This window comes from Carcharhinus amblyrhynchos, chromosome 2 (genome assembly GCF_965287045.1).
Source record: "Carcharhinus amblyrhynchos chromosome 2, sCarAmb.v2.hapA, whole genome shotgun sequence".
NCBI classification, from domain to species: Eukaryota; Metazoa; Chordata; class Chondrichthyes; order Carcharhiniformes; family Carcharhinidae; genus Carcharhinus; species Carcharhinus amblyrhynchos.
In genome coordinates this window covers 118593889-118615855 of record NC_137325.1, presented here as the reverse complement: position 1 = coordinate 118615855, position 21967 = coordinate 118593889, and the positions used below count along the sequence as shown (strand labels likewise).

The 21967-nt window shown below is 45.2% G+C and overlaps 1 protein-coding gene across 4 annotated transcripts in view; it reads right to left on the bottom strand.

Annotated features, from left to right (window-relative positions):
* Positions 1-21967, bottom strand: part of jcada (junctional cadherin 5 associated a) — a 213971-nt gene that overhangs the window by 22790 nt on the left and 169214 nt on the right. For all 4 annotated transcript variants that reach the window (XM_080211793.1, XM_080211785.1, XM_080211800.1 and 1 more), the window contains one exon: positions 17195-21231. In XM_080211793.1, the coding sequence (XP_080067919.1) occupies positions 17195-21231 (4037 nt within the window). The remainder of the gene's footprint in view (positions 1-17194; positions 21232-21967) is intronic.

Genomic DNA, 21967 nt, shown 5'->3' with positions numbered 1-21967 from the left:
ATGCACCACCTCTGTTACATATGATCTGATGGAAAGTCTGTTTTACACTTAGGAATATAAAGTGCATTCTAGCCTTGCACCAAAAACCTTAACCCCAATAGCAGATTATAGGGCATCGGGTCAACTAAGCGTACATTTATTCCAGGTCCATTCACTTGTCTTAGTTAAGAACATAAGAACATAAGAAATAGGAGCAGGAGTAGGCCATCTAGCCCTTCGAGCCTGCCCCGCCATTCAATAAGATCATGGCTGATCTGTTGTGGCTCAGTTCCACTTTCCCGCCCTTTCCCCATAACCCTTAATCCCCTCTCTTATTTTGTTTTTCAGTTATTGTTAAATGAGATTTGTTTATATCATTAACTTGCAGACTTGTCTTTATGGAATATTGACAGATAAGCGTGACTCCAGAATTACTTGTAATAGACTTCCCTGAGAATACAAAGATATTAGCTAAGTTCAGACACTAGAGGGTGCTAAGAGAAACATGTTTTACTTTTTCTTTACTCTTGGTCATAACGTTGTTAATCAAAATGGCAGGTGGTTCATGGTTTAACAGCTGCTGGTTTCATGTCTCACGAATTTAAGGAGTTAATGAAAGGCTTTCATTTTTATCGCGACTTTCAAGAACTCAGAACGTCCCAAAGAGCTTTTCAGCGAATTAAGGGATTTTGAAGTGTAGTCTCTGCTAGGGTTTAGGAAATAATGTAGCCAACTTGCACACAACCAGCTCAACAGCAGAAAGGTAACAGAAAATTTCATTTTGCATTGTGGTAACGTGGCCCCTTTCAGGGACAACTCCTTGCAGGCCAAGTGATCGGGCCGGACCCTGTGAAGCGTGGGAAGCCAGGCCAGTCAGGAGTGAGGGTGCGCATCCTGGGATGGGGAGGACCCTCAGTTGGAGCAGGGATCAGCGAGGAGAGGAGGCCTGTGAATATGTTCTATCAGACCCTTATCTTGTGTATAATATATATATACATAATATATATTAATAAACCATTTCTCACTGGGGCCACAACAAGTCGCCTCCAAATTTACTACACCCATGATGCAGATTGAGGAGAAACATTTGTCAGGACACTGGGGATAGTTGCTCTGCTCCTAAATAGTGTCATGAGATCTTTAGGATCTACCTAAGAAGACTTTGTTTGTGTTCTCATCCAAGAGTGAACACTCCCAGCAGTGCAGCATTCCCTCAGTGAAGTACTGACCTGGATTATGTGCTGAAATCTCTGGAGTGGGGCTGTACCTATGATGCCAAGGCACTGTTATGTTTGAGCTATCGTTGACAGTGTGTCAAATGATCACTTCTCACTTCACAAGAACTAACAAATTGCTACAAAGACTGAAATGGAATTTATTTCGCAAAATGGCAAGCTAACAGGATGCTGCCTGGGATGGAATGTTTAAATTATAAACAGAGGTTGGATAGGCTTGGGTTGTTTTCATTGGAGCAGAGAAGACTGAGGGGTGACCTGATTGAGGTGTTCAAGATTATGAGGGGCATGGACAGGGTGGATAAGGAGCAGCTATTTCCTTCGATTGGAGGGTCAGTCATGAGGAGACACAGGTTCAAGGTGAGGGGTTTAGTCGTTGGAGCAGCAGGGAGAACACTAACCAAGGGGATTTAGCCCCTGAAGCAGCTAGTATAACATTAACTAACAGCCGGGAGAACATTAACCAACTGTTTAAAGCATTTACTTATTGTATTTACTGCTTTAAGAATTGTGAGGGAGTGATTATCAGGCAGTTGTGGCCCATCAGCTTTAAATCAGCGCCAAGTTTAAAAGGAGGCCTGGTGTAGATAGCGGGCAGCGGAGTGAGAGGGAAGCAGAGTGAGCTATTAGGGCTTAATATCAAAAAGGGCTGGAAGGTAAAAAGGCCAGGTGGAAAGACTACTACAGCAAAAAACAAGGAAAAAATTTTTCCCACAACAAATTATATTGAATAATGGAGGGACATGTGATGTGCGGTTCCTGTATGATGTGGGAACTGGTGGACCCCAGGGTCCTTCCCAGAGACCATGTCTGCAGTAAGTGCAGGTTGCTGGAGGAGCTCCAGCTCAAGGTGGATGAGCTGGCCTCTGAGCTACAGACACTGAGGCTCATCAGGGGGAGAGAGGGTGTCATTGTCAATGGGGTGCAAGTGACATCCACCCCCTCTAGACTGTCTAAATCTAAGGGTCAGGAACAAAAGGGGGCTGCTGGGAGGAGGAAGGGGGGTGAGGAGCGGAGGCCTCAGCCTCTTAATCTGCATAACAGGTTTGAGGTTCTTGCTTCCACTCTGGAAGAGGACGAGGCAGGTGAGGTTGGTGAGCAAACTGCACACGGTACAGTGCTGCAGCAGGACATAGGCAAAGAGAAGGGGAAAAGGAACGTAGTAGTGATTGGGGATAGTGGGGTGAAGGGTATTGACACTGTCCTTTGTCACAATGACAAAGTGCACAGAAGGGTGTGTTGTCTGCCTGGTGCTCGGGTACAGGATGTCGCAGCTGGGCTGCAGAGGAATCTGGAGTGGGAGGGTGAGAACCCAGTTGTGGTGGTACATGTGGGTGCCAGCGACGTAGGCAAAGTGCGGACTGAGGATCTGGGGAGGGAGTATGAGAAGCTGGGAATGGAATTAAAAAGTAGAACCGACAAGGTGGTCTTCTCTGGGCTACTGCCTGAACCGAGTGCAGACGGGCGTAGGGTTGACAGGATAAAGGAAGTGAATGGGTGGCTCAGAGATTGGTGTGGGAGGAATGGGTTCGAATTTATGGGGCATTGGCACCAGTATTGGGGTAGGTGGGACTTGTTCGGGCGGGATGGGGTTGGTCTGAATCGTGCTGGGACCAGAGTGCTGGCGAATCGAGTAAAGAGGACTGTAGACAGGGCTTTAAACTAATTAGGGGGGGGGAGGGTGCGAGGGTAGGTGATGTTAGGAGGTCTACAGTTAAGGATAGGGTACAGGTAAGGGAAGAGGCTGAGGATGTCCCAAGTGGTGGCGTTACGGCAAATAGGGTCCAGAAGAAGGCTGGGATGAAAGCGCTTTATCTGAATGCACGAAGCATTCGGAATAAAGTGGATGAGCTGGTGGTGCAGATCGACACAAATGGATACGATCTGGTGGCCATTACAGAGACGTGGCTGCAAGGTGACAGGGACTGGGAGATGAATGTACAGGGCTATCAAGTGTTTAGGAAGGATAGGCAGGAGGAAAGAGGGGGTGGCGTAGCTCTGCTGATTAAGGACAGCATCAAGGTGGTAGCAAGGGATGATATTGGAGCCAAAGAGCAGAAAGTGGAATCGTTGTGGGTGGAGATTAGGAACAGCAAAGGGAGGAAGACGCTGGTGGGTGTCGTCTATAGGCCCCCGAATAATGATCTGGAGGTGGGGCGGGCTGTTAACGCGCAAATAAGTGCGGCGTGCAGGAATGGGACGGCAGTAGTTATGGGGGATTTCAATCTGCATATTGATTGGTCGACCCATGTTGGACGAGGTGGGCTCGAGGAGGAGTTCTTGGAATGCTGCCGGGATAGTTTCCTGGAACAGTGTGTGTTGGAGCCGACGAGGGAGCGAGCTATCTTGGATCTGGTGCTATGTAATGAGGCGGGTAGAATTAGGGACCTTGAGGTGAAGGATCCTCTTGGAGAGAGTGATCATTGTATGGTGGAGTTTCTGTTGCAGATGGAGGAGGAGAAAGTGGGTTCCCGGACACGCGTCCTTTGTTTGAATAGAGGGGAGTATGGTAGGATGAGAGAAGAATTGGCGAATGTGGACTGGGGGAGCGCGTTGGAAGGTAGGTCTGCTGAGGAGCAGTGGAGGATCTTTAAGGAGATCTTTCTTGGTGCTCAGCAGAAATTTATTCCGATGGTTAAAAAGGACAGTAGGAAGAGAGGTAATAAGCCGTGGATAACGAAGGAGGTGAAGGAAAGTGTTAAATTAAAAGCGGAGGAATTTAGAGTAGCTAAGAGCAGTGGGCGAGAAGAGGATTGGGAGAGGTTTAAATGTCAACAAAGATTGACAAAAAAGTTGATAAAGGAGGGTAGAAGAAGCTATGAAGCTGGGCTAGCGCTTAATATAAAAAAGGATAGCAAGAGTTTTTATAAATATATAAAAAGGAAGAGGCTGGCTAGGGTGAACGTTGGTCCCTTAACGGATGAGAAAGGGGACCTAGTGGTAGGGGATGGGGATATGGCTAAGGTCTTGAATAACTTTTTTGTTTCTGTCTTCACGGAGGAGGACGTGAATAATTTGCCGGGTGTTCGCGATGGAAAGGTGGTAGGACTGGAGGGTCTTAATGACATTACTGTTACTAGAGAGGTGGTGCGCAACAGACTGGAGGGGCTGATTGTGGACAAGTCCCCAGGACCGGATGGAATGCATCCGAGGGTTCTGAAAGAAATGGCGGAGGTGATAGTGGATGCCTTGGTGGTTATTTTCCAGACGTCGCTGGATTCCGGGGAAGTGCCGGAGGATTGGAAAACGGCTAATGTTACGCCGTTGTTTAAGAAGGGTGCCAGGCAAAAGGCGGGGAATTACAGGCCGGTTAGTTTAACGTCTGTGGTAGGTAAAATGTTAGAATCCGTCATTAAGGAGGAAATTGCGAGGCATCTTGAAGGGAATTGCTTGATAGGGCAGACGCAACATGGTTTCATTAAAGGGAAGTCGTGTCTGACAAATTTACTGGAGTTCTATGAGGATGTGTCTAGGGCGGTGGATAGAGGAGAGCCGGTGGATGTGGTCTTTCTGGATTTTCAGAAGGCGTTTGATAAGGTACCTCACAAGAGGTTACTGCAGAAGGTCAGAGGACATGGAGTTGGGGGTAGGGTGTTAGCGTGGATAGAGGATTGGTTGTCAAATAGGAGGCAGAGAGTGGGGGTCAATGGGTGCTATTCGGATTGGCGGTTGGTGACTAGTGGGGTGCCCCAGGGGTCGGTGCTGGGGCCTCAGCTATTTACCATTTATATAGATGATCTGGAGGAGGGAACCGAGTGTAGGGTGTCGAAATTTGCTGATGACACCAAGATTGGGGGAAAGGCAAATTGTGCGGAGGGTGTGGAGAGTCTGCAGAAGGATCTAGATAGGCTGGGCGAATGGGCCAGGAAATGGCAAATGGAATTTAATGTTGGCAAGTGTGAGGTGGTCCACTTTGGTAGGAAGAATGGTAGGAAGGACTATTACTTACGTGGCGAAAAACTGCAGCAGGCGACGGTGCAGAGGGACCTCGGGGTCCTTGTGCATGAGTCGCAAAAACCCAGCCTGCAGGTGCAGCAGGTGGTCAGGAAGGCGAATGGGATGCTGGCCTTCATAGCGAGGGGGATTGAATATAAAAGTAGGGAGGTCTTGCTGCAGCTGTATAGGGCATTGGTGAGGCCGCAGCTGGAGTACTGTGTGCAGTTTTGGGCGCCGCACCTGCGCAAGGATATTTTGGCCTTGGAGGGAGTGCAGAGGAGGTTTACTAGGCTGATACCGGAGTTGAGGGGGTTGAGCTATGAGGAGAGGCTGAATAAACTAGGCTTGTACTCGTTAGAGTTTAGAAGAATGAGGGGAGATCTCATTGAGACGTATAAGATGATGAATGGGATGGATAGGATAGAGGTGGAAAGACTCTTCCCGCTCAAAAAAGACAGTAGGACTAGGGGGCACAGCCTCAAGATAAAGGGGGGGCGGTTCAGAACGGAGTTGAGGAGGAACTTCTTCACTCAAAGGGTGGTGAATCTCTGGAATTCTCTGCCCGTTGAAGTGGTGGAGGCTGCCTCGCTAAATATTTTTAAGAAGCGGGTTGATGGGTTTTTGATAAGAGAAGGGATTAAGGGTTATGGGGAGAGGGCGGGAAAGTGGAACTGAGCCACGACAGATCAGCCATGATCTTATTGAATGGCGGGGCAGGCTCGAAGGGCCAGATGGCCTACTCCTGCTCCTATTTCTTATGTTCTTATGTTCTTATGTTCTTATGTTCTTATGACTTTGTCCCTGGAGCAGCAGGCAGAACATTGACCAACGGGTCTTAGTCCCTGGAGCAGCCAGGTTTGGGTGGATTTGAGAATTTTTTTTACGCAGAGGATGATGATGGTCTGGAATGCGCTACCTGGGAGAGTGGCAGAGACAGTTTGCCTCACATCCTTTAAGAAGTATCTGAATGAGCACTTGGCACATCATAACATTCAGGGCTATGGGCCAAGTGCTGGTAAATGGGATTAGGTGGGAATTCAGGTGTTTCTCACATGCCGGTTCAGACCCAATGGGCTGAAGGGCTCCTTCTGCACTCTATGATTTGATGAATTAAATACTGCTGCACTGTGGACAATTCTAATGAGTGACCATTTCTCCACACATTGCTGTACAAACTCATTTCTGGCACTACAATCGTGCTGCAAAATGAAGTGGGCCAAGTGGATCAAGTGTAGTTTGGGGAGATTTTTGGGAACAGTGATCATTGTATCACAAGGTTTAGATTAGCCATGGAACAGGATGAAGAACAATCTACTATCAAGTACTTGCAAGGGGAAGTGATGGCCTAGTGGTATTATTACTTTTAGACTATTATTCCAGAAACACAGCTAATGTTCTGGGGACTTGGGTTCAAATCCCACCACAGCAGATGGTGGAATTTGAATTCAATTAAAAAAAATCTGGAATTAAGAATCTACCGATGATCATGAAGCCATTGTCAGAAAAACCCATCTGGTTCTCTAATGTCCTTTAGGGAAGGAAATCTGCCATCCTTACCTGGTCTGGCTTACATGTGACTTCATAGCCACAGCGATGTGGTCGACTCTTAACTGCCCTCTGAAATAGCCTAGCAGTGAGTTCAAGGGCAACTAGGCATGGGCAACAAATGCTGGCAAGCCTGCAACACTCACGTCTCACGAATGAATGAAATACTAAATTATCGAAGGACAAATTTTCAGAGGCAAATCTTTACCAGAACAATGAGCTGCCTTTAAACATGAGATGGTTCAGGTATAATTGAGTTGCATTCGCACGAGGGGTAATGTTAGGGCAGCCAAAGGCAGAGCTTCCTGAATGCCAAAGGAGGTAGAGAATAAGGTGAAACCATAATAAGCAGAGGTCTATGACAGTTACCAGATTGGTAATACAAGTGAGAATCAGGCTGAATATAGAAAGTACAGAAGGAAATGAATAAGATTATAAAAGAGGCAAAGAGAGAACAAGAGAAGAGACTGGCAGCTAGCATATAAGAGAATGCAAATGCCCTCTTTAGCCATATAAATAGAAAAAGAGTAGTAAGAGGAGGGATGGGATCAATTATGAACTAAAAAGGGGATTTACGCATGGAAGCAAACAACATGGCTCAGGTACTAAATAAGTACTTAAGAATCATAGAATCCCTACAGTTCACAAGAAGGCCATTCAGCCTATCGAGTCTGTACTGACCCAATCCCTGCCCCTTTAGCCTGACGTATTTACTCTCCTAGTCCCCCTGACACTAAGTGGCAATTTAGCATGGCCAATCAACCTGACTTGTACATATTTGGAATGTGGGAGGAAACTGGAGCACCCAGAGGAAACCCACACAGACACGGGGAGAATGTGCAAACTCCACAGAGACACTGACCCAAGCCGGGAATCGAACCCAAATCCCTGGTGCTGTGAGGTGGCAGTGCTAACTACTGTGTTACCATGCTCCCTGTCTATCTTTAGTAAAGAAGCTGATGCCTAGGACATAATGAAAGAGAGGGTTTTGAGTGCTGAAATCATAAAGAGTAGGTATTAGAAAGATTGACTGTACCTAAAGTTGATCAGTCACCAGATGTGGATAGGATATGGATGCTGAAAGGAGTGAAGGATAGAAAATGTGGAGGTGCTGGCAATAATTTTCCAATCCTTCTTAGAAATGAGTAGTGCCAGGCAAATGTAGGATTACAAATGATGCACTCTCATTCAAATAAAGGCTGTCAAAATAAGCCTAGCAGCTAAGGCCAGTCAGCTTAATGTCATTGGTGGGAAAGCTTTTAAAGGGGATAATCTGGGACAAAATTTGCAGTGACTTTGGAAAAAGGTGAATTTATTAAGAAAATACCACACAGATTTGTAAAGAATAAATCATTGACGTTTCCTTGGTGATGGCACAGAGGGTTGATGAGAGCAGTGTGGTTGATATGGTGTGCATGGATTACGAAAAGGCATTTGAAAGAGTACCACATGATAGACTTGCTGGCAAAGCTGTAGCCCATGGAATTCAAAGGGAATGTGGCTGACACACCAGAAAGTAAAGTCATGGCGTATAACTGGACTTTGTTTGGAGGATGCTATGCAGTAGGTTCTCTGGGGTTCAGTGCCGCTGCTGCTCCTGACCCATGTTACCATTGTGAGCTGTGAGGAGGATAACGATAGACAGGCTGATGGACTTATTTGTGGCAGATGATTATTCTTATTCCTTCTTGGGACCTGAGCATAGCACTCGGTGCTTCCCATTGGCCTCTACACTTAAAACTGATATGGGTGAAATACACCTGCGCTCATATTCTTTTTTAAGGTCTTTGCAAACACAGACATTTCAATGAAGGCTGAGTGAGCAGTAACACTGTAGGATACTGCAAACCTCATGCAGACAAGCTGCATTCACTGATAAAACTGCAAAGGCTAAAAGCTATTAAAGCTGCTGAAGTTACTGGTTTCAGAATAGTTTAGTGCAATGGACACCCGAGAAGCAAGTGATGGATTGAAGGTTCTTTCCTTGTTGGATTGAGGATTACTTTGACACGATGACTTGGCAATTGCTTTGAAATTAAAGTCGCTGCATTCAGAGGGTTTTGAAAGGCTGTATTCAAGATAATGGTGGTTGATCTGGTAGGATAGATGTTATATAAAATTGCTAGCATCGAGTAAGGTGCAAATGGCTGGACTGATGCTCTTTTGCTGCACTTGCCCACTTATGCACTTAGAAATGGTCGAGAGCTTCAAATTTTTAGGTGTCCAGATCACCAACAACCTGTCCTGGTCTCCTATGCTGACACTATAGTTAACAAAGCCCACCAATGTCTTTGCTTTCTCAGAAGACTAAGGAAATTTGGCATGACAGCTACGACTCTCACCAACTTTTACATCCATCATAGAAAGCATTCTTTCTGGTTGTATCACAGCTTGATATGGTTCCTGCTCTGCCCAACATCGCAAGAAACTACAAAGGTCATGAATATAACCCAGTCCATCAAGCAAACCAGCCTCTCATCCATTGACTCTGTCTACATTTCTCGCTGCTTCAGCAAAGCAGCCAGCATAATTAAGGACCCCATGGACCCCAGACGTTTTCTCTTCCAACTTCTTCCTTTGGGAAAAAGATATAAAAGTCTGAGGTCACATACCAACAAACACAAGAGCAGCTTCTTCCAGGCTACCATCAGACTTTTGAATGGACCTACTTCACACTGTTGATCTTTCTCTGCATCCTAGCTATAACCGTAACATCACATTCTGCATTCTCTCCTTTCATTCCCTATGAACGGTATGCTTTGTTTGTATAGCCCACAAGAAACAATACTTTTCACTGCATACTACTACACGTAACAATAATAAATCAAATCAAAATCAAAAGATTTTGGCATATTATCAAGTGTTGTGAGAGGTTTTACCACATTTAAAGAAGGTCCTATATCGAGACAGGTTATTGCTGTCGAAACCACTGAGAGGTGGCAGTAAGCTGAAAGTTGATGAGCTGTAAAGAAATTGCCATTTGGTAAAAAAAATCTAGAGGAGGATAAGGAGCAGCAGCAACAGATCAGAGTTAGTTCTAACTAATAACATGGTTTGATTGTCTGGTGGAATTCATGGTGAAAGAGCAATCTGGATTGGAGGTATTTTCATCCATTTTAATGTAGAGGGGGAGGAAGAGGCCTGTCTCAGATTCTGGTTAATAAGAGTTGTTTGTGGGAGTATTGAGTCCATATTCTTTGCATTATGATTATTGATCACCCTTGAGAAGCTGTCAGTCAATAAGAAGCTGTTAGCAGCAACGGTAATGAAATACCAGCACATATCTCATGGGCACTGACCTAGAAACTGCAACGAGTGATCACCGTTGTGTATAACGTACTGGTGAAGCCTCACTGCAAATACTGACCTGGATTTTATGGAGCCTGTAGGAGATGCCTGAAAAATTTTAAGGGAGGCTAGCACGCTGAAGGGGACAGAAACAGAAAATGCTGGAGAAAGTCAACAGGTCTGATAGCACCTGTGCAGAGAGAATAGTGCCAGTGTTTCGAGTCTGGGTGACCTTCTGTCTCTCTGATGAAGGGTTAACCTGACTCAAAACATTGGCTCTGTTTTTTCTCCACAGCCAATCCATCACGCAAACCAGCCTCCCATCCATTGACTCTGTCTACACTTCGTGCTGCCTCGGTAAAGCAGCCAGCATAAATAAAGGCCCCACACACCCCAGATATTCTCTCTTCCACCTTCTTCCTTTGGGAAAAAGGTACAGAAGTCTGAGGACATGTACCAACTGACTCAAGAACAGCTTCTTCCTTACTGCCACCAGGCTTTGAATGGACCTGCCTCATATTAAGTTGATTTTCCTCTACACCCTAGCTATGAGTGTGACACTACATTCTGCACTCCCTCGTTTCCTTCTCTATGAACTGTATGCTTTGTCTGTATAGTGAGAAAGAAAAAATACTTTTCACTGTACGTCAAAACATGTGACAATAATAAATCAAATCAAATCAAATGCTGAAATTTTCCAGCATTTTCTGTCTAGATTTCAAATGTCAACATCTGCAGTATTTTGTCTTTATCCTGGTGGGGAAGGGGGGGTTGGCCCTCCCACCCAGTTGTGCCACTTAATTGGATATTTAAAGACCTCTTTCCACTACCAGTGGCATTTTATCAACAATGGGTGCAGTGTGCACCTCGGGCAGGATTTTCTGGTTTTGAGGCGAGCATGTCTGGAAAATCCCACCCAGGGTGTTGATGAGGCTTTTGAGCTCATGTGAAGAAGCCCTCCAGGCACTCGATTCCTACTTCAGTGTTTGAAAACATTACAACGTTGAGTAAACAAAATAAGGAGGCAAAAAGCAGGCAGGTCCATGGATTCATTGATAAATAACTTGTACAGACTTGAAGAATTGAGACTACAGGATCCTCGGGAGATTAATTAATGTGTGATTATATGGTGGTTCAGATGAAACCTTATGAAATCTTTTTGTAAACGAGGGAAGATTTAACTTCTAAGAAGATAGTACGACAGGCTATGGGAAGCTAAACAGAGCAGTTGTGCATGGGAAAAGTGATGTCCCTTGTGGAAGGCAGGGGAGGGAACTGACGGGTAAAGATTAAAGATGTTCAAAATATCAGATGGAAAGAGGAAAGTGCAACAAAACAAAAGCCCGCAGAATTGGGAAAGTGCATGCCATCTTGTGACACTCTTGGCGTGTCAGGAAAACCCTACACAAGCAGGGAGAATGCCCACAGAGGGAGCAGATTGCCACAACTGTAGAAAGTTAGAACATGTTAAAATAGTTTGTAGGTTCAACACCCCTGTAGCTCATTGGGAGAAGGAGATAACAACAAAGCAAGAAAGTGGAAGAGCCACAGGAAAAACAAATAACCTTCTTAGATAAAGTTAACAAAACAACATAATTACTGGAGGCATTAAATTAAAAATTGATGGTTGACTCCACAGAAAGCAAGTTAGATACAGTGGCAGGTGTTTCAATATTATCTGCTGAAGTTAAATGATTTAAAAAATATTATTACAGCCATCCTCTGTCCAGTGGCAAGGCCAAGGGATAACATTAAAAGTAAAAGGTCAACATTTGACAAACTTCAGGTACAGGATGGGATATTTTTTCCATTCCATGGCATGTTTTGCAGTGGTAGGGGGTAATGTGCATTTGCTGGTGGCATGATCTTCTGGACCCACCATTGTCAACTGGGTTTCTCATTGATTGCACTGTTCACCGCTGAAAAACCCACAGGTATGAACAGTAGAAAGGTTTTGGGCGACAAGGATAAATAAATTGTGGAACTCTTGTATGTGATAAAGGAGAGCAGGAGTCATCAACATGGAGCAGAAAAGCAGCTTTATTTATTCGTGGGACATGAGCGTTGCTGGCTCGTCAGCATTTATTACCCATCCCTAGTTGCCCTTGAACTGAGTGGCTTGCTAGGCCATTTCAGAGGGCAATTGAGAGTCAACCACATTGCTGTGGCTCTGGAGTCATATGTAGGCCAGACCAATAAGGCTGGCAGATTTCCTTCCCTAAAGGGTATTAGCTCAAGCTTATTTATAAGATTGATGAAGATCCTGGCATGCAGTCAAGAGGGATTCAAGAATGAATCTCTAACCTTTGTTTCAGGATTAGGAAAGCTGAAAACAGAATATCACAGAACACTGAAGGCGGTTGCTAACCTGTGTGTTTCTTCACTGTGGGGAAGGTCCCTTACCCACTCTTAGACTAGAGCAGGAACTGAACTTGAAACGAGGGATCATCTCTCCCCAGTCATATTGACAGAGTGAAGGACAGCATGGTAGCACAGTGGTCATCACTGCTGCTTCACAGTGCCAGGTACCCAGGTTTGATTCCTGGCTTGAGTTTGCATGTTTTCACCGTGTCTGCGTGGGTTTCCTTCGGGTGCTCCAGTTTCCTCCCATAGTCTGGTTAGGTGCAGTGACCTAAACAGGTGCTGGATTGTGGCGACTAGAGGAATTTCAAGTAACTTCATTGCAGTGTTAATGTAAGCCTTACTTGTGACCTAATAAATAAATTTTTAAAAAAGGTCTATGATTTATCAAGGGATTAACATTAAAATTGAAACCTTTGGTTAGATTTCATAACCTAGAAGAAATAGCAAAAATGCCACCTAGAATGCAATACTTTAACGTGAGGTTCATATGAGGTGATTCATTTATTGCGTAGGTTGAAGGTGATCAGTTTAGCTCAGTTGGCTGGACAGCTGGTTCATGATGTAGAGCAATGTCAACAGCACAGGTTCAATTCCTGTACCAGCTGGGGTTATTCATAAAATCCTGCCTTCTTAACATTTCCACTCACCTGAGGTATGGTGATCTAAAAGGGGAGAGCAGCCTACGGTCACCTGGGACTATGGCAACTTTACCTTGAGGTTATGGTGAACTGCCAGGAAATGGATGCATTGTCAAGAATACAGGTGGAAGGAGTCAAACTGGAAGATTTAAACTTGACTGGGACTCATCACTAATCACTTAGTAGCCAATGCAAAGAGATGACAAGAAATGATGTAAGCACAACAATAGGTCAATGAGTGCATCAAAATAAAGGAGTTTTGCCAGACTACACTCCAAATTATCCTGCACTGTGCCCATATTTTGATCAAAAGGAAACATCAGAGGAACAAGCTTTTCATGACAAATTAGTCATCCCTAAAACACTTTGATTTAACCTTCTCCAGAAAATCCAGTCAGTTGGGAATAGCAAAGAGCCAAGCAAGAGAGTAGACGTCAATCTGGTGAGCAGACATCAGTCATTCCGTTGAGTCATGAAGTGCCTCAAACATGCAGTGATTAGCTAATGGCAGAGAGAGCCACAGGAACCAGCTACTTTTCTTTCAAGGTCTTGGCAGTGGTTGGGAATGGATTTCATCATTGTCATTGATTACCACTCCAGATGGTTTGGAGTGAGTATATATTGCACGTCGCGGCAGAGGCCGTCATTTCATCATTAAGAAGAACCCTTGCAACATGTGGCATTCCAAATATTGTGGTGTCAGAAAACAGAGCCCAGTTTGCTAATCAACTGTTTAAATTAAGGGGTGGTAGTTATAGGACGGATGTCAGGGGTAGGTTCTTTACCCAGAGGGTGGTGAGGGATTGGAATGCCCTGCCTGATGCAGTTGTAAATGCGCCTAGTTTGGGGGCGTTTAAGAGATCCGTGGATAGGTTTATGGACGAAAAGGGATTGGTTTAGGTTAGTGGGTCATTGTTTTGTAACTGGTCGGCGCAACATCGTGGGTCGAAGGGCCTGTTCTGCGCTGTAATGTTCTATGTTCTATGTTCTAACATTGTGTAGGAACCTAGTTTCAAGTAGCTAAGTAGACGAGGATGGTTTTATGGATAACAGTCTGTGGGTACACTGTTAGGGTAACAGGTAAACCCGAGAGAAACTCCATCTGGACCCTGAACGCAAACCAAAACAGCAAGGACACCGGTGGCAAGGCTGGGAGGACGAGTGCAGTCACCCTAAAAGTGGTCAGCAGGCCCGTGCTCCATGGATCCACTGCCACTGCCCCTGCGATCTCACTAATCTGCTGGGAGGACAGATTGCTGCATTGCACGTGGTAATCCTCAGGCATGGCAGCAGCTGACTGTGCTGCCAGTGTGGCAATTAACATTGGGCATCGCATATTACATCCCAGCTGGGTTCACAAGTGTCCATATGGAGTTGGCCACCATTTCTGTGCTGCAAAGGATGGATTTCAAGCTCAGCAAAAAGGCTTGTGCCAAGTTGGTGCTGGATTCTGGCATTTTACTTGACATTGATGTCAGGCTTCCCGATACACCAAGCATTTTGTTGTCCAGTGAACTCCTGTAGGTTGTCATAAATTGCTCATCTAAATCCCGTGCAGTGGAATTCATGAGGGATCTTGCTCTCTGCAACTATCATTGCTTCCTGCCCCTGCTGCAGGCTACTTCTGCAAAATGTCACTCTTCGCGCCTATTCATCTTCTGAGATATGTACAGTGTCACTATCTAAGCTGGCGGCTGCCTGTGTAAAATCAGTGCATCTTTATCATCACATCTACCTGGGCAGAACGCACCTCTTGGGTATCTGAAGAGGGAAAATCACAAGGGTGAGGTTATGCTACAAGGATGTGCAGAAAGTAAGAGATGAACAAAGAACAAAGAACAAAGATGAATGCTTACACTTGGTGCAGCTTGTAAATAAGAAGATGCTTTGGACTGAAATGGAATGTGAGGGAGAGGACTGGATCCACACACACCTTCAACACCATCACTCACCACAGTCTCAGCAATGGATGCTGCAATACAGACCAACACTGTTTGCTTCATGACAGGAGGAATGTGGTCCATTTGTTCCCCTCTGGTTAACTCTTGCTGTCTCAAGTTATGGCCACCATGTCTTCATAGAATAGAATCCCTACAGTGCAGAAGGAGGCCATTCAGCCCATCATGTATGCACCGACCACAATCCCACTCAGGCCCGATTTGTGGACCCCCACTTATTTACCCTGCTAATCCCCCTGACATGAAGAGGCATTTAGCATGGCCAATCAACCTAACCACACATCTTTGGAGTGCAGGAGGAAACCGGAGCACCCGGAAGAAACCCACGCAAACTTCACACATACAGTGACCCGAGGCCAGGATTGAACCCGGAAACCTGGCACTGTGAGACCACATCTATTGCACTAGTCTCAAAAATCCTCCTTGCTCCTTCCTCAAAAAAACTCAAGTTAGTGAAGTACGACTTTCCTGCAACAAAACCGTGCTGACCATCTCAGATTAATCCGTGCCTAAGTGACAGTTTATCCTGGTTCTCACAATTGATTCTAATAATCTCTCCACCAGTGCCACTGGATTGCTCTTTTGGAAGAATTGAAAGTCCTGTGGAAGAATTGGAAGTGTCTCAGTAAGCTGTGGTGAAATGTTTGGTTGATATGGCTGTCCCAGTTGAATAGTTTGCATTGTGTTCAAGCTGCAAGATGTGGATTTGAGTCTCCCAGCAGTGCCGAGTATGTGAGGGTGAAGTAAAGCATATCAGTGTTGGTTCGGAGTCCTGATTGATAGAGACTTTTGCTAAGTGAGCGATGGCAGTTGGCGATTTGACCATTGCCTCAAAAGAGTAGTAGAGGTGGCAATTATTTTGCCATTTGAAGAAGCAGTCACTGACCTCAAGAATTCCTGTAAGGTTATTGAACTTCTTGCTATCCTGAATCCAGATCATCAGGGCTTGGCTCCTGGTGTCAACAGGGACAGAGAGAAAGGGCAATGTCTGGTGGTAAGGTTGCTTATGAGTTCTCTGCAGAGGATTCAGATAAGCAAGTTGGGGCAACCTATAGGAGTACAGAGGTGGATATGGGCAATAAAATGCTTGATGCATTGGGAAGCCTGTTGTCAATGGCAAGGAACAGATCAAGAGTCCCACACTAACTTGCTACAGGGCTTTAAGCAGAGCTTAAAACCCATCGTTTTCAGCCCAGAAGCGGTGGCTAACAGTTATCGATTTGAGCGTGTGCTGGGTGGACCTCCTGGTTCCTCCTGAATGTTGACCACCTCCCACTGTCAAAACCCCAGGACAGGTTTAAAAAGCTTGTGGCCTGCTCTCTCTCACTGGTATCACTGTTTCCTAGGGTCACATTTATTTCCTGCAAAGGCTCAGCAACAATGAGCTTCCCTGTTAACTGGTTTAAACGAGATATAAATGGCGCTAGCCTCTCATGATAATGGCTTGCTGCTGTTGCATCCAACCAATGACTAAGATAGTTTGCACTAGCTGGATATTGAAATCAAGAGGCAAAAGTTGGGGTGCTGTCTGCGATGCAATAAAGAAACATTGATTGATGGAGTGGCACTGCTGCCTCACAGTCCCAGCGACCCAGGTTCAATTCCAACCTTGGGTGATTGTCTGTGGGGAGTTTGCACGTTCTCCCCGTGTCTGCATGGGTTTCCTCCGGGTGTTCCGGTTTCCTCCCACAGTTCAAAGATGTGTGGTTAGGTGGATTGGCCATGCTAAATTACCCCTTAGTGTCAAGGGAATTAGCAGGGTTAACATGTGGGGTTACAGGGATAGGGACTGGGTGGGATTGTTGTCAGTGCAGACTCGATGGGTCTCCTGTTACGATCCTATTCTATGATTCTATGATCCCCACTATTGGGAACTATTCACTTTAGCCCCCCAAAGGTGCTATGTAAAGAAACAGTGCAGTTATATGACACATACATGATATAAGTAAATATGACAGCAATCATTCCTTTACAGAGAAATATCCTACTGAAACTTTCTATCCTAATTGCCATGTTATTCTTCATTATCAAAAGAACAATTATTCCTGTTTCTTATTTGCCAGTGTTAATTGGTAACCATATTGAAGTTGGGGTGTCAGTAAGAGACAAGGCAATGCCTTTTTGTTCGGAGATATGTTTTTAAAAATTATTAGTAGCAAATTAATCCTTACATTTACTCCTTACAGTGGACAACATCCAGCCTCTGAGATACCAATGGATGTAGTCATGACATTGTGTTTTAAAGACATACCTGCTGTCTCTTTGTCCTCAGCTGTTAGTGAACACACAAAAGATTCTAAATCCTGGTCCAGTGATATGCCACCCTGCCTCATCGTGCAGACATTGTCTCTTCCAGCCAACGTGTAAACTGTTTCCTCGACTCTTTGCTCCGTGCCACCACATTTGTCCCCATCAAGTTCATCACCAGAATCTGCACTTTTGATGCTGAGGCGCCGGATGCGGGAAACTGAATCTACTTCTTTCATTCTGGCCAGGCGGTCCAGGGCTGCCCGGTGTGGGGTCAGGGCGATTTTACCTTGCAGGGCTTCAATCATCTCCGAAGTATTCCGACTTTTCCTCTCACCCCCTGGGGCAGGATCAGCCTTTCTATCCATGCTCAGGATGCAATTTTTGTCGGCCCAATTATAAAACTCCTGGAAAGGTCCATGAAAGAACTGGTTTATGATGGCTCTTTTCCCCATCTCTTCGTAGCCGTCAGCAGCATGTTTTGGTAATTTATTCTCCAACACATTATTTCCATTAGGGATTCCATTGAGTGGGTTGTGTTTCCATTCTGATAGCCTGTTGGAGTTAGAGAGTTTCTCTTTGACATGCCCTGTCTGTTCTTTGGAGACGCTTTCCCTGTCTGCTCGAAAACCATCACAGGTGTAGCCCAGTTCCACTTCCGCAATCGATTTGGTCTCAGTATTCCCAGCATCCCGACGCAGCATCTCCTTCCCTGGAGAAATCAAGGCTTCTCCTGCTACATCTATCCCCAAAATCCTGGCAGCTCGCTCTTCCAATGATTCGTTTTTGGATATTCCTTCTGCGGGTTTCTGTTCAAAGAGGTTGTTCAGGTTGTCAGTTTTTGGTTTTGTGCTTTTCGGACAGATTAGAGAGCTCAGCTCAGGCTCGGAGTAATCCTGATCATTGTCAAACTGGGCAAACATTTTTGCAGTATTGCCCTCACATTCAGTGTCTAGAGTGGGCATGGATATTTTACGTGGAGCGACCACGCTGAATGATGTGCCCGTGTCGTTTGTGCTTTGCACCTTTGTTTGGCTTAGCTGGTACAGAGGGGTCCGAACTCCATTGATGTTTGTGCACTGCCTTTTGATGTTGGACCTTCCCCCACTCTTTCCATTTTTTAATTCAGTGAACTGCGCATGGTTTGTGGGGAATACATTGAGAATGGTGCTGATTTTACTGTCTGTTCTTTTGCTGATGGGTTTATGGAGTAGATTGTTTGAATGGCTGCCCAGTTTGCTACTGTCAGCAGATCTTTTCCAAACATCTTGCACCTCAGGGATAACATTTGTGCAGCCTGAGCAGTTCTTCTCACTGCCGCTGTCCTCTTTTACTTTGGGCTTGGCCAGCTTGGCTCTGGGTTTCTCAAGCACACCCAGCTCAGCTTTCTGGCGGCCTGCCATCTGACTGGCTGCAAAGTCTTGGTCTGGGTTTGCTGACTGAAGTGTGGTAGGTGCACCCCCTCCATCTTCCTCCGGCAACACCTGGATGTTACGATCCTCTTGTTCCTGAATCTCTTTGTTGAAACTTTCTAATTCGCTGATGGCATCCCAAGGCCGACGGTTGACAGGTTTCAAGAGGAACTGACCAAATCCGACTGTCTCCTTGCCATTTTTGCTCTCTTCCGTCTGATCTTCTGCACTTCCATCTGTGCCCCTTTCGGGCTGGCTTTTGGGAGGCCTGTGGAGCTGACTTTGGTGTGGGTTAACGTGATTGACCTGATACTGTTTAGGAGCTGTCCTTGAGAAAGCACTGTTACTGGATGGATACAAGCTTGTCTGGCCATTTATTGAATAGTTACTCAGCTTCTGTTTCTGATCACTGATGGCTGTAACTTCTGCACTTCTTTCACCCCCTTTCATTATTGCACTGGATTCAGGCCCTGGATGACTTTGCATCTGGTTGCTTCTTGCAACCTTTTTCACGGCACCGGTGAATGAGCGAGCGGTACGGGGGCCTTTAGTGAAACTTGTTTGCGTTTCTTGATCTCTGTACTGGTCACCCGGCCAAGAGCCCGAGGCTCTTAATTCTCTGTGTTGGTGAAAATTATAGCCAACTGCACGCCTGTTGCTAACTTCATTCCAGGGCTCAGGTCTCTTCAACCCGCTTTCCGAGATCATATTTCCCGTCAATGCTTGCAACTCCAAGTCCGAGGAAGACATGCTTAAAAAACTTTGCTCCGTTAAGTTCCCGGTGCTGTCGTTCATAACGCTTTCACTGTTCCCATTTCCCATGTCATTAACACCTTCAGCTGACTCTCCTTCGCGTGTTTTGACTGGCATAGAGACCAGACAAAATATCGTCTCAGTCATTCTTCTTTTTGGGTGTTTCTTCTCTTGCACCTCAAAGCTCTGGGAATCTGGCTCCCACGTTTTTACCTGGGTTATAGTTTCAATAGTGCCTTGACTTACACGCGGCTCTGCTTTAGAATTGCCGTTTGAGTATGGAAAGCCAGCTGGGTGGTTGCTGGTTGCAAAACCCCTGGAATTAAACTTGAATGAGGAGTCACACTGGTCGCCAACGTGTGGTTTACAACAACGTTCAAACTTGGTACCATTCTCGCCTTCTGGCTTGGATGCTACATACCATCTGTTGCTAGTCGCAGTATCAGCAATAGGCCTCAGGCCTGCCTGAGTGGAGTAACATGACCCTGATGGAACAGAAAAGGCACTGCAATGGACTGATGGTCCAAATGTCTTGTTTACATCCGTAACATGGTCCTTGGCATTCCATTGTTCATACTTGTTACCTGCTTCACTGTATTGCTTTTTGGACTGCACTATAGTAATGTGCCTAAGTCGAGGATCATCAAACGGTATGTACTTGACAAAAGCCTTTTGGTCATCTGTGTATCCATTATGTGATGAACCATAGGTTTCCCTGGTGTGAGGGACATTTTTACCCACGTCACTATTTACATTCTTTGTCTGCAGATGTTGCTTTGTGCCAATCTCATGGGACATGTGTTTCTGATGAGCATGATTGCTCTCCTGATTTTCTAAACCCCAGCGAGACTGATCGCCAAGAGTGTCGGTTGATTGGTGGGGCTGACATGTGTTGTTGCAAGTAGGCACTTTATCAAAACATTTCTGACCAACTTTCGGTCGAGGTGGCGCTTTGTATGATGGGGGAGGCACATAGACAGGAGGCTCCAAGCTGCTACTAGCAGGAGCTTGAGGGCAACAATTATGGTCAGCACTTGCTTCACTGTCCTTGGCGAGGTAAGCGACTTGCCCATCAGTCTCTCCATGGACATGGAGATTAGGTAGCATTTCTGAACTTTTCCTAATTTGCTGATAAAGTTCATAGGAGGGAGGTTTCAGCGGTCGAGTCAACTTGGCTTTTGGCAACTGAGCACTCTGCCTGACGTTTTCTGTCAGTTTTGAACTTGTTTTAGGGTTACAATAAGAGCCATTATCCTGCAACAAAAGATCATTTTTCAAGCATTGACTTTCCAATCTATTTCTGTCAAACGCAGACATATTCACATAATGTAGACCTGTCTGAAATTCCTTACCATTACTTTCTGGTATAACTCTGGGCAATGACTGAGACTTCCCCTTTTTCATCTGTAGCAATCCATCTCTTTTCAATGCTTCGTCACTAACCACATGAGGCAATCCGCCATGTCTCAATCGGTTTCCATCACCATCAGAGAGCTGTCTTCCTAAAGAAGCTTTCCATTCCTCCGTACCCAAACTCTGACACTTACGATCCGCTGGCGTTCTCCACTTGTCTTCACACGTCTCTTTCACCATCATACTCTGACCTTCTGACATCCAACCTTGCTGTTCATTTACTCTACCGGCTTCAGATTTTAGCTGCGCGTTCCTCGGCTGTGCATCCTGGGAATCTTTGCCGCGTTGTTCAACTTTTGGAATGTTCTGAGTTTTTGTCGCATTATTTCCTTGGTAGCCGGAGTCTCCTCGGTTTGTGTAGTCCAGTAGAACACTGAAGTCCTGTCCTCTTCGTCTCCAATAGGTGACATCTTTACCAGACTTGGGCTTGGATGAACAAGGCAATGGAGGACCACTGCTTAACCTGGAACAAATATAGAAACATAGAATGTGATTAAGACAGAATAATACAGAAACATAGAATGTGATTAAGGCAATGTAATTCCTTTTTAGAACTTTAATGCCAATTTCATTAACACACTCTTGTCATTTTGCTCATGGTTGATATATGCAATACATTTAGGAACAACAGATTTCAATGGAAATAAGCAGCTTTTGTACATTGAATTAACACCAAGGCTACAGGCAACAGTGCTTAATCATTTACAAAAACTAAATGATGCCAAATACTGTACCTTTAAATTATAGGATTTTTTAAAAAGTGCGTTATTTCCATTTTATGTCTGAATAAAAAGGAAGTGTTTTGTGACAGTTCATGCTATGAAGTAAGGTTATTGTGAGAGGAGTAAAAGTTGTAGATATGCAAACGTGGCAGAATACAAAATTTTAACAATCACAGTGAGCATATTTAAGTTCGGACTGGGAATGTTGACAGTGAGCAATAGATTTTTCACTCGGGTCTAATAACCAGGCAGTATGGGTTTCTATGGCTGACAAACTGGGAGCAGGGAGAACCTAATGCCCATTTTACCAAAGAGGGATTGGGGGCCACAATTACTGACAAAATATATGAATAACTTAGACAAGGGAGGTGAAAGTACTGTTGGTTACTTTGCAGATGACACAAAGATAGATGGGAAGGCAAGTGGTGAGGGTGACACCGAGGTTTTCCCAAAATCGGCAGAGTGTCGGATTCAGAT